The following is a 15,959-nucleotide window of genomic DNA, read 5'->3' as shown; positions in this document are numbered from 1 at the left end:
ATTAAAAAAACAAAAACCAAAATCGTTTATCTTTTTAAGACTTCATTACCAGAGAGGTCAGGTTGTGAGTCACCTTATGACTTATTCGTATTTAAGGATTAATTCAAAATTTACTTCATTTGATAAATTTTTTTAAAAAAAAACCCCTTTTGCTACTTTTGCCTATTTTTCTTTGTACTTTGTGGCACTGATCCCTCCTAAATTTGGAGCCCATTTGGGACACGGGTTCATGGTAGAATATCATCCATTATATAGTTTGACTTCAAGTCATGACTGTAATTTAACATTGTCCTCAAATTCAAAGACTCTTTTTATTATAAATAAAGTTTATTTTTATGTTGAAAGTCATGGCATGTTTTGATGTTGTGAAATTTCTTCACAGAATCTATTTTTTATTTGAAAAATCACATGTTAGATTTTGATTATATATATGGTGAGGTTGATGTGTGAATTGTTACCCTACATCCATAGTACTATGCAATCATACGTTAGATTTTGATTATATATAATTTCAATGGTAAGTTTGCAGTTTGAATTGTTAACCTACATACGTCAATTTTGAAAAGAAAAAAAAAATTCATAACAAGAATGAAGAGGTAAAGAAATGTAGTAATTCTAACACAGTATGCAATCCTTAAGGCTTCAGAATCTTTTAGCTTGAAGAAGTTTTCATGCAGAACCTAAGGTACAATGCCACATGCAGAGGATAATACATTCTAGACAGCATATTAGCTCCATAAGCTTTAAGAACAAAATTATCGTATCATATATATCATCGTATTCAAGTTCCAAGCACCTCAGTTTTATTAACTTTAGCTTACAAAAGAAATCACAAGGAAACGGAACTCAGAAGTCAAAGTATAAACAAGTTAACTGCTGCACGACTCAAGTGCTATGAAACATCGATACTGACACAGATACCAGACATGACACGGACACAGACACGTGGACATCTGTCAAACACATTAAATTCAACTCGGACATGGACATCGGTGTCGTGTTGGACACCAAACACGACAAAAAACTAGAGTGTCCATGTTTCATAACTCAAGTGTTAAAAATCAAATTTGTGAAATATCAACAGTAAAAGGACAAAAATTCATTTAGTAAAATATTAATGAACTGAACTGGGCCTCATCGGATTTTGGATATTTAGAGATAATGCAGAGGGAAAAAGCAAAAGCCGTCCTCTCCCGCCACTATGGCCAGCAACACTGAACTCCTCCTCCAACGTTACCCTTTTTCTTCTTCTTTTAGATTTCTTCCCTTAACAACAACCACCACTCTCTCATTCTCTCTCCTTCGCCCTCGATCCCTTCCTTTTCCCCTCAAATTCCATGCCTCCTTCTCCTTCAAGTCCCCGACCTCAACCCTCCGCGCCTTCTCCGACGCCGAGGAGGACGAAGAAGACGATGAAGAAGATGATGAAGAAGAAGACCAAGACCATGACCAAGACAACGTTTCTGCCGACGAATACGACGACGTTTTGGGTGAGGCTTCCGACGACGAGGCCGACGTGTTCTCTCCGCACGATGGATTCAAGTGGCAGAGAGTCGACAAGCTATGCAACGAAGTCAGGGAGTTCGGCGCCGATCTCATCGACGTCGACGAGCTCGCCTCCGTCTACGACTTCCGCATCGACAAGTTTCAGGTTCGTTCGTCGTTTGTTTTTGTTTCTCTTCGTTTTCGAGAAATTCGAAACTTGTGTGTTGAGGTTTTGATTTGTTTTTGTTGAGTTTCAGCGGCAGGCGATACTGGCTTTTCTGAGAGGCTTCTCGGTGGTGGTTTCCGCTCCGACGAGCAGCGGGAAGACGCTGATTGCGGAGGCCGCGGCGGTGGCCACGGTGGCTAGGGGACGGAGAATATTCTACACGACGCCGCTCAAGGCGCTGTCCAATCAGAAGTTTCGCGAGTTCCGGTGTGCAATTATTAGAATCTGAATTGCCTTTGTTTTAGCTTTTTGCGTTTTTTGTTGTGTGTGTTTGAGTTTGAGTCAGTGAGTGTGGGGAGAGTTGCTGTTATAATGTTATTTGGAAGTTAATTTTGTTGCTGGTTTTTGTTGTGGATTTTCAGCGAGACTTTTGGCGGCAGTAATGTTGGCCTTCTCACGGGTGATTCTGCAGTGAACAAGGATGCTCAGGTTTTGATTATGACCACGGAGATATTGCGCAACATGTTGTATCAGAGGTACATTTCATTAAAATACGGGGAAAGTAGCGATTTGATGCCCAAGTAGTTGCTATTATGCTGTAGAAGTGTGGATTCTGGTTTTGTACTATGTAGGCCTTGTGTTTCCAATTTCATTAATAGCTCTATATTGAGGCTGGTCGCAATAATTAAGAAGTTGAGAAGGTTGAGTTGCCCATGGTGTTAGAAATAATTGCTGGATTTGGTGTCTTGAGCTAGGAGAAATTTAGTATCCAGTTCCAGTCTTAGGTGGTGTTTGTTTTAAGCCATCCTACTACATTTCCTAGTGACATCCCTAGAATACTATAGTCATGAATGATATTGCTTAGTAAATTCAGGAGTTTGTTAGATTTTAATATTCCTAGAAATACTTTTCAAAATTCTAACACACTCCTAAACTCCTAACTTGTGTTTAATAATTTGATTATGACAATGTTGTTGTCATTTTTATTTGTTCCCATCTTAAGTTGTATTATTATCAAATTTATTATTTAATCATATCTCCCCTATTTTGTTGGCGATGGCTTGTCTAAAGTAATGGCATCTTCCCTTCTGAATTATTATTTTGTCATTTGAATCAGTGGTTGCAAATATGAGTACTTATTGACTACTGCTTTTCATGCAGTGTTGGTAATGTTTCTTCTGGAAGTGGACTTGTAAATGTTGATGTGATTGTTTTGGATGAAGTTCATTACCTTAGTGACATATCTCGTGGTACAGTCTGGGAGGAGATTGTAAGCATTATTTATTGACTTTGCATGTTACATAGCTTGCTCAACTTCTCCTATTTGTTCATGCATATTAGGACGATTTCTGCAGGTTATTTATTGCCCTAAAGAAGTTCAACTTATTTGCCTGTCAGCAACTGTTGCAAATCCTGATGAGTTGGCTGGGTGGATTGGTCAGGTATTCAGATTATGCTGTTGATGTCTATTAAAGTTGTAGAATGCACTGTGCTGGCTTTCTGCTCCTGTAAAATGAACCAACACTAAACTTCATTCATTAATCTAGGCCCCCTGCCCCTGCCTCATGGAATTTATAGTATTTCTTGCGAACAAGAAAAACATATATAACAGTAAGACAAGCAATAGATCAAAAGAGAAACCAGTTACATTGCATAAAAGACAAATGAACCCCTCCCTTAAAAACCATATCAGCTGAAATGCAGCAAAAAATATCCATGTCCCACAATTGGCAATGGGAATGTTAATTTGCTAATTTACCGAATCATCTAGATTCTGGATGTCTATTATATTTAATAAAATGCCAAGCTTCAAGTAGGGATTGAAAACTTGCTTAAATTTGTTAAGTATCAAGCACTTAATATCAATTGGCGTATAAAGATTATGTCACAATGGAAAGATTTTTCTCCTGTTCTAAGGCATGAATGATTTTCACAATTTAGTTGGAAACATCTAAATTTTTTGAATTGAAGATAATTCATTTTAAAATTTTCCTAACTTCATATTGTTTCTAAGGAATTTTATACAGTTGATTATCTTGATGGACTTATGGACACTGACGGTGGGATACGAAACATTGTTTCAATGTTTGAAATTGCTAATATTCTATCCATTTAAGTACAGCAACCTGAATTCTCAATTAATGTGATGCTTGGTATTCAACTTTTATTTATCAGAATTTTTTTCATGCTAAGTTTGGGGAGAAAGAACTAGACAAATAAGTTACATCATTTTATGTAAAGCTAGAACAGTGTGCCCATGCAAAAAAGAGAAAGAGAGAGAATAAAAGGGAGAGAGTGGAGTGGGGTGGGGTGGGGGGTGGGGGAATCAATGGGCCCTTACTGCACAGAATGCTGACATATGTAAGTGTAAAATGGTGGCTGGACAGATTTTATATTACTATCAATTACCTTCCTTGATAAGGACTTCTGTTATTCTGGTTTCATTTTATGTAATTTAAGTGTACCACAAGTACTGGGTTCAGTATTATTGCATCTTCACTGACTGATGGAAATGTATCTAGTAAAAGACTTCAAATAGAAAATTAAATATAGCTTTCTATCATTTTATTTGGTCATTTACCTCGGCTAATTCTCTTTGTAATCTCTGCAAAATGTTCTTTCTTTCAGATTCATGGTGAAACAGAATTGGTAACATCATCAAAACGCCCAGTTCCATTGACTTGGCATTTCTCTCTGAAGAATTCCTTATTACCACTTCTTAACGAGAAAGGAACACACATGAACAGGTGCTATCTGAGATCCGTATTGCATTTGTTCAGTTTAGTTGTTAGTCTTTACTTTTGAAATGTATTCTATGTCAGTAAAAGCCTCATTTATTGGTAAAGAACTGTCCTGTTTGTTTTAACATCATACCATCCATGATAATTGGAATTGCTAATGGCCTAATTGTCTAACTTGTTTGAAGGTGGTGTCTAGAATATTGTCTTTTAGGTGTGGATGTGGTAGTGTTCATATTGGACCAACTATTGGTTGGTATTAAGAAAACAATCTTTGCGGCAAAAAGAATCACATCATTATTGATGAGCATTAAGTTTAATAGCAATAGCAATATAGCATCCTTACCTGGTGGAATTTTTTATTTTTAACTTTTGCAATTTGATATATTTAATTTTAGCCGCTTAATACTCCCATAACATATGGGAACTGGGAAGAGCAGAGGATATCTGGTTATTTGATTACACTAAATATTCAACACTGAAATTTAGATAATTGAACTGTGAGTGATGATCCTATGTTATGTGAAAGTTTGTTGTTCAAAATGGATGCTTATTCTTTGTAACCCAAACATTTCCTGGTTCACTATGATACTGATAGTCAATAGATGGGGCTGATGGTTACCATTGTTAGTGCTTGCAGCAATGAAGAATAGTGAGAGATTGGAATAGCATGGATTAGGCTGCACTGAAGTGCAGTGTTGCCTAGTGTGCTTCAATAATAATTGCTGACCAAGTTAATTGATTAGACTTTGGTCTATTAATAAGACAAGGGATGATATCCTTGAGATGAGATTATTTTCATAAATGGTTACCAATGTCCACTTTAGGTTAGTACTAGTGTTGTAACTAGTGATTGATCAAGCAATGTTGTGGGACTGTGGTAGTGATTGTTGTAGCATCAATGTTGTTCTTAGAGAATTGTGTCAGACAACAATGTTTCTGGTGGTGGTGGCGCTACAGCAATAACTTTGGTGGCATAATTGGTGGTGAAGACAATATTGATCGAGATAGTTATTTATATATTTTCTTTGATCAATATGAGAATACTAATATAAAGATAACTGCAGGATTTTCTATAGAATTGATGATTAGGTGTGGCATGGTGAATATACTAGTATTAAGTCTTCTTTCCATATGACGATATCATTATTCTGATATAATATACATAGCAATAAACTACTATAGATTATTTATTATATAAGAAATTTAAAGCACTAATTACTGAAGATTATCATTATTTTATTAGTGAATCAAATTTAAATGGAAACTTAGTTTCTTCTTTTATTTAAAGCAGGAAACTGTCACTCAATTATTTACAACTTCAAGCTGCAGTGGCTAAACCTTACAAGGATGATTGGTCTAGAAAAAGGAATCCCCGGAAACGAGGAACTCTCTCAGGCTATGATAGTGATGATAACATGTTTGAACAACGTTCCCTTTCAAAGAATAACATAAATGCAATTCGTCGTTCACAAGTAGGGTCTCATAATCAATTCTACTTATACTTTGTACTCTAATCATACTGTCCATCTGTTCCTATCTTTCACAACATAAAATCTTGATGATGGAGTGAGGATAATTTGGCTTCTATTCAATAATCACATGAATATTGAATATGCTGTCTGGGTTGTGATACGCATTTGGGCTAAAACCAAACTCATGTTTTGTTGAAAAAAAGAAGACTTGTAGATCTTCTATTTATAATAATGGACATACATTCTTATATGGAGTATAATCTTAATCTTTTTTCAGGTTCCTCAAGTAATTGATACATTATGGCAACTTCAGTCCAGGGATATGCTGCCAGCTATTTGGTTTATTTTTAGCAGGAAGGGTTGCGATGCGGCTGTGCAATATCTTGAAAATTGCAAACTTTTAGATGAGTGTGAATCAAGTGAGGTTGAACTAGCCTTGAAAAGGTTCCGCAAGCAGTACCCTGATGCTGTCAGAGAATCAGCTGTGAGAGGACTTTTGGAAGGTGTTGCTGCTCATCATGCTGGATGTCTACCTTTGTGGAAGGCATTCATAGAAGAGTTGTTTCAAAGAGGACTTGTCAAGGTTGTTTTTGCTACAGAAACCCTGGCTGCTGGAATCAATATGCCTGCTAGAACAGCTGTTATTTCATCCCTCAGCAAAAGAGGTGATAGTGGACGTATCCCATTAAGCTCAAATGAACTGCTTCAGATGGCTGGGCGTGCTGGACGCAGAGGCATTGATGAAAATGGTCATGTAGTTCTCATCCAAACTCCTAATGAAGGTGCTGAAGAGGGCTGCAAAGTACTGTTCGCTGGACTAGAGCCTCTAGTGTCACAGTTTACTGCTTCATATGGAATGGTTTTGAATCTTCTTGCTGGTGTGAAAGCCATTCATAGGTCAAATGAATCAGATAACATGAAACCTTCCACAGGTAAAACTTTGGAAGAAGCTAGGAAATTAGTTGAGCAGAGTTTTGGAAATTATGTTAGTAGCAACGTAATGCTGGCTGCTAAAGAAGAAATTAATAAAATTGAAAAAGAAATTGAGTTTCTGATGTCAGAAATTACTGATGAAGCCATAGATAGGAAAAGCAGGAAGGCTTTATCACCACGACAATACAAGGAAATTGCAGAATTACTGGAAGATTTAAGGGCAGAAAAGCGTGTTCGGTCTGAATTGCGGAAACAGAAGGAAGCAAAGAGAATATCTGCCCTGAAACCTTTGTTGGAGGAGCCCGAAAGTGGACATTTACCATTTTTGTGCTTGCAGTATAGAGATTCTGAAGGAGTTGAACATTCAATTCCTGCTGTGTTTTTGGGGAAGGTTGACTCCCTTAATGCTTCAAAACTCAAAGATATGATTTCTTCTGTTGATTCTTTTGCATTGAATTTAGCAGACGCAGAGCCAAGTGTCGCTGATTCTGAATTGAAGGATGATCTTAAACCATCATATCATGTGGCTCTTGGTTCAGATAACACATGGTATCTATTTACAGAAAAGTGGATTAAAACGGTATATGGGACAGGCTTTCCTAATGTTCCATTGGCTGAAGGGGATGCTCGACCTCGAGAAATTATGAGTATTCTCCTTGATAAGGAGGACATGAAGTGGGATAAGCTTTCTCACTCCGAGCATGGTGGTTTATGGTTCATGGAAGGATCTCTAGATACATGGTCTTGGAGCTTGAATGTTCCTGTTTTGAGTAGCTTGTCAGAAAATGATGAGCTACTACTACAGTCTCAAGACTACAAAGATGCCATTGAACGTTACAAGGAACAAAGAAATAAAGTTTCACGGTTGAAGAAAAAGATAGTTCGTAGTGAAGGCTATAAAGAATATTTTAAAATCATAGATGCAGTCAAGTTTACTGAGGAGAAAATCAAGCGCCTGAAGAATAGATCTAAACGTTTGATTAATAGGATAGAACAAATTGAGCCCTCGGGTTGGAAGGAGTTTATGCAGGTTAGCAATGTCATTCACGAAATCAGAGCTTTAGATATTAATACACATATCATATTTCCACTTGGTGAAACCGCTGCTGCAATTCGAGGAGAAAATGAGCTATGGCTTGCGATGGTTCTTCGCAATAAAATTTTACTAGAACTAAAACCTGCACAGCTTGCTGCAGTGTGCGCAAGTTTGGTGTCCGCGGGTATCAAAGTCCGACCTGGGAAAAATAACAGTTACATTTATGAGCCTTCTGCAACTGTAACCAAATTCATAACGTTATTGGATGAGCAAAGAAGTGCCTTATTGGCAATGCAGGATAAACATGAGGTGACAATCTCCTGCTGTTTGGATAGCCAGTTTTGTGGTATGGTTGAGGCCTGGGCTTCTGGGTTGACATGGAGAGAATTAATGATGGATTGTGCAATGGATGATGGTGATTTAGCTCGTCTCCTTCGACGGACCATTGATCTGTTAGTTCAGATTCCAAAATTGCCAGATATTGATCCATTGTTGAAGCACAATGCCAAGGCTGCTTCTAGTGTCATGGATCGGCCACCAATAAGTGAACTTGTGGGGTAATCTCTCTGCCTCTGTTGAAAGATCGTCTGTAGATTTTGTATGATTAATTTTCAACAATGTTTTTATGATATTATTATCATCATTATATTATTATTGACAAAAATTTAGGAGAAAGAAAATTACTCCAATTCAATGTAAATTAAACCCAAGCTGGTCAGTTGTCACTTGGGCTAATTCATATTGGCATGATAAAATCATTGATGTTAGAATATATTTGTCAATTTGCGATTTTCGTTAAATTAAATTTTGTATCCGTCAGATATATATTTTTGTTTGTATGATATTAATTATTTAAAATTTATCAATTTAAATATTAAGTTATGATTTACTTGTATGGCATGTGTATTCTTCTGTTTGTATAATGTAAATTATTCAATAAAGTAATTTACATTTATCGACCGTCGCAAAAGAAATCATACTTGAGTATTTTAAATGTTAATAATATTTATCATAAAAAAAAATCAATTTTAGTCATTCCTAGAAACTTGCCTTTGTCTAAAAAAAAAAAAAAACTATGATACCCATGGGTCATGATTTTTAGGAATTACAATTTTCAGACATTTTTTCTTCTTCTACCAAACACATCCAAAGTATATTTGGTAAACTACTTTAGTACTCCCTTATAAGCTAATTTGGTCATTATTTAAATAAACAGCATCAGTACAATATTATTATTGCATTAAACTCTTATTTCAATGTTTTAATATTGATTGACCAAAAAAATGTTTTAATATTGTATTTAATTTAGAACTTCAGGTTCATTTTCTTATTCAATGCTGATTTGTTAACTCATATTCATATAGGTAGTAGTATTTTTATTTTATTTCACTTTTTTTAAACACTTCCTTAAAAAAAAAAAAACTGGACTAAATACATTTTTTTTTTTGAAAAATTCAACAAAACAAAAATATCAATGTTTGGTTTAAGTCGAGAGACTCTCAAACGACCGTTGAATAAAAAAAATTCAATTCCTACTCACAAAACATCCATAAAAACATTTGTTAGTTCAATCAAACATTAAATTAAATACATCCAATAATTCTCTTTCGTTCACATAACATAACTAGATAAAACATGAAAGAGACACTTTAATATTTTTTGTTATCAAATAGGTAAATAAATCATTTAAAAATATATATATAGGCTTCAATATTTTTATAAGTTTTTTTAATTCTTGTAAATTTATATTTTTTCAATTTTATTTTTTAAAATTTTAATTTTTTATTTATAATCCTCATAAATTTATACTTATAAAAATCAAAATTAGAAATTATGTAAATTTACAATCACTGAAAATGAGAAAAATATATTAAAAGGACTAAATTTTAAAAAAAAAACACAAAGAATTAAAATGTATAATTCAAATTAAAAAAATCCGAACTTTATATCAATTAAAAACATATTTAAAAACATGTTTAAGAACAAAATATAATATATATATATATATATATATATATATATATAGCTTATTGATAGCAGTGAATCAAAAGGTGACACGCAACGCGACCGTGATTCGTCAAATACTGAAAGAAATACCGAAAGTACTCTCCCTGTCTCTGTCTCTGTCTCTCTCTCTCATCAATCAAGTGAATTAACTCACTCCTCCCCACACTTGGTTTCTCATCTTCTCTATTTTTCTGCTTTACATAACCCTTCTCTTCTCTGTTCATTGCTCCATTGCTTCCCTCACCAGTAACCACAACCCCATTCCCATTTAACCTTCAAAAAAATAATCTATAATGCATAGTTTTTTTCTTCTTTTCGTCACAACAGATCACCATGCTTCTGTCACGCATATCCCACCGCTGCATCGGATCCACTCTCACAAAACCCTTCTCCGCCGTCATCTCCACCTCCGACACCCCCCTCACCATCGAGACCTCCATCCACTCCACCGCGCACAACTGCGAACCCCCCTCGCGCGCCGTGGCAACCTCCTCCTCGGAGCTCCTCACCTTCTTCCTCGATATGGCCCTGATGCGGCGCATGGAGATCGCCGCGGACTCCCTCTACAAGGCCAAGCTCATCCGCGGCTTCTGCCACCTCTACGACGGCCAGGAGGCTGTCGCCGTCGGCATGGAGGCCGCCATCACAAAAATGGACTCCATCATCACCGCTTACCGCGACCACTGCACCTTCCTCGGCCGCGGTGGCACGCTCCTCGAGGTCTTCGCCGAGCTCATGGGCCGCAGGGATGGGTGCTCGAAGGGGAAGGGTGGTTCCATGCATTTTTACAAGAAGGAGAGTGGGTTCTACGGTGTGCATGGGATTGTTGGGGTGTGGGTTGGCGTTTGCGCAGAAGTATTCTAAGGATGAGAGTGTCACTTTTGCTATGTATGGAGATGGTGCTGCCAATCAGGGACAGCTCTTTGAGGCGCTTAGCATTGCTGCGCTTTGGGATCTTCCTGCTATTTTGGTCTGCGAGAATAATCACTGTGAGTGAGTCAAGGGTTGTGTCGTTTACTTGTTTTTGAGTTGTGTTTTTTAATTATTTTTTTTTAAGTTTGAGGTTTGGATTGGTGAATGCAGATGGGATGGGGACTGCGGAGTGGAGGGCTGCCAAGAGTCCTGCTTATTACAAGCGTGGGGATTATGTGCCTGGCTTGAAGGTGAGTTTGGTTAATGTGTTCTTTGATGCACTTGTTGTAATGGTTTATCTGTTAATGGGTGGTTTTAATGTGTTTCTGGTGGGGTGAATGTTTTTTAATGGGACCTGTATTAACAGAGAGCTGTGTGCAGCAAAGAAATCTCCAAATTCTCATTATTGGTAATGAAGAGATACAAGGTTATATACATGGTTACGAGGCGCAAACCAGGATTATCACTGGTTTGTATGAGAAAAGGATTGGAATCATCCATGGCACCCATGGAACTGAAAAAGGAGAAGAAAAGCTAGAAGGAAATCGCTGTGCAAAAAAAAAAAGCTAGAAGGAAATCAGAGAAAGCAGAAGAAATGTATCTCTGCTGATACCATATTAACAGAGAGCTGTGTGCAGCAAAGAAATCTCCAAATTCTCATTATTGGTAAAGAAGAGATACAAGGTTATATACATGGTGTTTTTATCCAGCTTAACAGAATTAGTAACTAACTTTATTCTAACTAATTGCCAACTAATCTAACTAACCTCTAACTGAAATAACTAACTTCCATCCCTTTATACAGCTTTAATAACCTGCGTGAAGTATGTCTAGTATTAGAGAGTCTATGGCTGGCTAGTGTTGTTCTTGCTAGTTGAGGATAGAAGTGCCTGTGTACTTTGACAGTAAGGAGTGTTAGTCTGTTACCAACGGCCAACGCACTTTTCTTATACACTCTTTTATTGGTTGAAATTTATTCAAAAGTATAAAATCATAGCGAAATTTTTAAATTTTCAACAAATTTCAGTCAGTAGCTGAAGGAGTGTTATAGAATGAGTGTAGTGCGTTGTTAGCATTTCTCTTGATGGTAATGGACCGTGTAATATTTCAGTTGGGAGGGATGGTTGTGTATTAGTTTGTCTGCACTCTGGTTGATTGCTGAGGGGATTTAGTTAATTAAGGGGCCAATATGGCGAAATGCCTTTTGAAGGTCTTATGAATGAAGGGTCTGAATGAGGTTTTGATTTCTGAGGGATGTATGCCTTTCCTGTTCTTGCATTATACGTTGATGCTTCTGTGGACTCTCCTTTTTTAGCTTCCTCATTGGGCTTTATTCCTGTTTTGCATGTTTTGATGTCTAAATATGTAGGATTATGTGGGCTATATGTTGTCTTTATTGGTTGGACTTTGCTACCGTTGCTTAGGTGTGTATTTTTACAAGTGTTGTTATGCAGTTGAATAATACTTGTCTGCATATCTATACATAGGTTAATTAATTACATAGTAAGTAGTCTTTTTGAACAATATTTTTTAATTTTTAGACGAATATTACTTTGTACAGGTTGATGGCATGGATGTTCTTGCTGTTAAACAAGCTTGCAAATTTGCAAAGGAACATGCTTTGAAGAATGGACTCCTTGTGAGTTAACTTTTTTGCTGTTATGCATACTTGAATTTCTCTTCTAAAAATTAATCATTGGCAATTAGATGTTATGAATCACCCATTCATCTGCTAAAGCTTGACATAATTCTTTAGATTAGGAGAGATCAAGTGCAGCAGTTTTGTTGATTATCAAATCAGTTTTAGCCTTAGGAACAGGGTGCTATACTTTGTCATTAATGTTGCTAATAATTGACAGAATGTTAAATCAACCATGAAAATGGTATACTAAGTTGAAAGTATAGATCTATGAATTAATTCATACTCAGTGCCTATAGGATGAGATTGTTTGGATTTTCTTGCACATAACACAAGTCTTGATCATAAAATTAGATTGTTTTGGCTTTCTTGCCTAGTGTTACTCTCCGATTGACTTGGAGTTGGAGATGAGATCAGTGCAGTTCATCCAATCTGGTTTTGTCAGAGATTGTTATAGCTATAGTTTAGTAGTGTTTACATGAAAATTTCACCTTTTTTGGTTGAAATTTGATTCCAAATCTCTATTCAGGAGAAGAAATCATTTCCACCTTGGATTCTTCAGTAAATGGGTAACCTCAGATCACAAATGTAAAAATTGAAGACCAAAATCTGATCAAGAGAGAAAAATATAACTATTTGAGTATTTGGATATTTTTAAATTTAACAAGGAAAAGAAGAGATCAAGAGTGATGGAAAAGAGAAAGTAAAGAATAAAGTAATAGACAAACTTTCAACAACCAACTTCCAACCCTTATTACATTGTACACATACAAATGATATTTATAGGCAAAGGTCGTAACCAATAATAATTTTACCACCCATCCCTAATAACTTCCACTAACCACTCTTGATAACTTGTAGTGGCCACTGTTGTCTATTGATAATTTCATGGTCTTGATTCTTCTTTTATCATCAAATCTTGCTTTTCAATTGTATTCTTCCTGAAGATAAAATGTATGGCAATACTCGGTTGAAATAATTCTGATATCAACTAGTAGATAGTTATGATCACTTGCCCAATTCGTAGGACCTGACATTGAAGGTGTTTGGTTGATTTTATGCCTAGTTTGTATCTATATTATTTATATATTTTATAATTTATTTTTCAAATTTATGGAATTGACATTTGGTAATTTGATTCAAAATTATGTTTTTTCAATCCCAATAGTTCTTAAGAAATAGTATGATTATAAAAAGTTTGTATACTTTGACAAATGATCATCTCAGTAAGAAGCCATTGAGGATTGGTAAATTCTGTATGTTACTTAACTAATTAATTGCTGTTTGACCCTTCTTGGGAAGGAAATATTTTACTGGAAAGTAATTGAATTTGTGGGTCATTTATCTGAGGAATGTATTGGTTCTCTTTTGGGATTTTTTTTATAATTATTTATTGCTTTTGTTTGCAATAAGTTGAGCATATGATTTATTATTTGATAGTTTACATTCTTAAAATTATGGTTTACTTTTGGCAAACAACATTGTTTGTCCTTCCGTCAGATGCAGTAGGTAAAAAGAGTTTATCTTCCATTGTGAATCTGGATGTATGATTTAGTCCAATAGCAGTGGCTCCCCTCTTTTTAATCATCATATAGTACAGCGGCATAAATTGCTTGGCAGAAAGGATTGATCTAGTTTACAAGTAGTTTATATTTTAACATAGCTGTCATTTGTGTAGTTTTGATTAAATTATCAAAGTTTATTCTGTTAGATTTGATTGATTTCTCTATCTTATTGATTATTCTGTCCAGATTCTTGAAATGGACACTTACAGATACCATGGACACTCTATGTCTGATCATGGCAGCACATACTGTACACGTGATGAAATTTCTGGTGTGAGACAGGTTTGTCACACTAGTCCCAGCATACAATTTCTTATTTGTTTACTATTTTGAGAAATTTGTTTTAATAATTTTTCTTGGCTGATATAATTGGAGGAGCGTGATCCAATTGAGAGAGTAAGAAAGCTGTTATTGTCTCATGATATTGCTGCTAAAAAGGAGCTAAAGGTGATTAAATGAAATTGGAGTTCGTTAGATTCCTTGAATTGTGAAACAATATATTTTCAATTGGTTATGCATAATATAATATTTTTTTCATCTTGATATCTATGGCCAAATTTGCTGTTTTTTTCCTCGAAGACAGTCCATGATAGAAATTTGTTTCTTTAGTATTATGATAAGGGCATCTGATTTATCTTGAAAATTCTTACGAATCAGCTTATACAGGCTTTTTGCTTCCAAAGATGTTGACTATAGTTAAGTGATTGTCATGGAACTGTAGTCCAAATAGGGTATCTTATTGATCAGCAGTTCTTTGTTATGGTAACTAAATGCTGCATTGAATTTTATTGTGTAAGATGAAATGGCCTATTTTGTGGGATCACAAATAATATCTCCGGGTTTTCTTCACATTTTTGTTATATTTTGCCATTTTTTCTGCTTATGGGATTTTAGGAATATCTGTTTGAAGTTTGAGCAGTTTCTGGTTTATTATTATTATGCTAGTGTCTTCATGTTTGTGTGTATTATGCTACAGTTGAATTCGATGCTATGCTAGCCAAAATTGTTGATTTCATTCCCTTCTTTTAGGACATCGAGAAAGAAGTCAGAAAAGAAGTTGACGAAGCCATTGCTAAAGCAAAGGTAAAAAAAAAAAACATACCTTTTCTGTTTTTACTCTTACCTTAAACTTTTGTCTGTATACATTGCATTTGCATATCCTGTAATGACTGAATATAGTTTACAATCTGAGTTTTGTGTTCATTTCTATTTTCTAGGAGAATCCAATGCCAGACCCATCTGATCTATTTACCATTGTCTACATTAAAGGTTACGGAGTTGAGGTATTGATTTCATCCAACAAACTATACGTGCTTCAGAATTTATAGGAGAATGGATCTATAGTTGAATAGTTTGATTTAGTGTTTATACACAGTTCAAATATCAATTTTGGGGAAACGACAGGATCATTGTTTTTTAAGATTACATGAACAAGTTACAAGATGCAACTACACTGACATAGTTACATTCAATCAACTAATAATTGATAGCAGTGCATAGTTATATACTATGGCATCTACCCCTCCCCACAATGGTGGGTAGCCTGTGGTGTCTATTAATTAGCATAGCATTACTTAATAGTTGGTATGCTTAGCACTTATGATTGGTGTTTTTCTGTATTGCAGACATTTGGTGCTGATAGGAAAGAAGTGAGAGCTACTTTGCCATAATTCAGAACTTTGTCCTTTGAATATCTTACCACCGTGTGGTAGCAAACTCTTCCAAATAATGAAGAATAAAAGGTTCTACCGTGGGTCATCTCTCCCCTTTTCAATGAGTTTTTGCCCTCATGTATAGTGAATTTATGCTTGGGTAGCAATGGGGCGGAGTTTATTATTTTTTTGCCATGTAATTTTTGAGGAGCTAACAGCCAAAGCATCACTGTGATTGATGCAACTGGGGTGTTCTGCAAATTTGAGGAATACATTGTGCACTACTGAGGATATGTAGTTCAGAATAATTTAGACACATGTCTCAATCATATTCAAACAGTTCAAAATCAA

General features: G+C 35.6%; 1 protein-coding gene and 1 pseudogene across 1 annotated transcript; both read left to right on the top strand.

The window, feature by feature from the left end:
• The first annotated feature begins 1,141 nt into the window (after positions 1-1,141).
• Positions 1,142-8,654, top strand: LOC114410482 (DExH-box ATP-dependent RNA helicase DExH15 chloroplastic). The gene is made up of 8 exons (XM_028374447.1): positions 1,142-1,651; positions 1,743-1,918; positions 2,074-2,187; positions 2,813-2,921; positions 3,007-3,093; positions 4,280-4,398; positions 5,684-5,864; positions 6,142-8,654. The coding sequence occupies exons 1-8, from the start codon at positions 1,202-1,204 to the stop codon at positions 8,392-8,394; spliced, it is 3,489 nt and encodes a 1,162-aa protein (XP_028230248.1). The 5' UTR covers positions 1,142-1,201; the 3' UTR covers positions 8,395-8,654.
• Positions 8,655-9,931: 1,277 nt separating this feature from the next.
• On the top strand, positions 9,932-15,959 carry LOC114410476 (annotated as a pseudogene).

Source organism: Glycine soja, chromosome 1 (assembly GCF_004193775.1).
Source record: "Glycine soja cultivar W05 chromosome 1, ASM419377v2, whole genome shotgun sequence".
Taxonomy (NCBI): Eukaryota; Viridiplantae; Streptophyta; class Magnoliopsida; order Fabales; family Fabaceae; genus Glycine; species Glycine soja.
Note: the sequence above shows the minus strand (reverse complement) of the source record. Positions and strands in the feature narration are given on the sequence as shown.

Excerpts from the sequence above, each read along its gene's own strand:
- LOC114410482 (XM_028374447.1), top strand. The coding sequence starts at position 1,202 with ATGGCCAGCAACACTGAACTCCTCCTCCAACGTTACCCTTTTTCTTCT. Across the intron at positions 1,652-1,742 it reads TCCGCATCGACAAGTTTCAG|CGGCAGGCGATACTGGCTTT; the intron begins GTTCGTTCGTCG and ends GTTGAGTTTCAG. Across the intron at positions 5,865-6,141 it reads ATGCAATTCGTCGTTCACAA|GTTCCTCAAGTAATTGATAC; the intron begins GTAGGGTCTCAT and ends ATCTTTTTTCAG.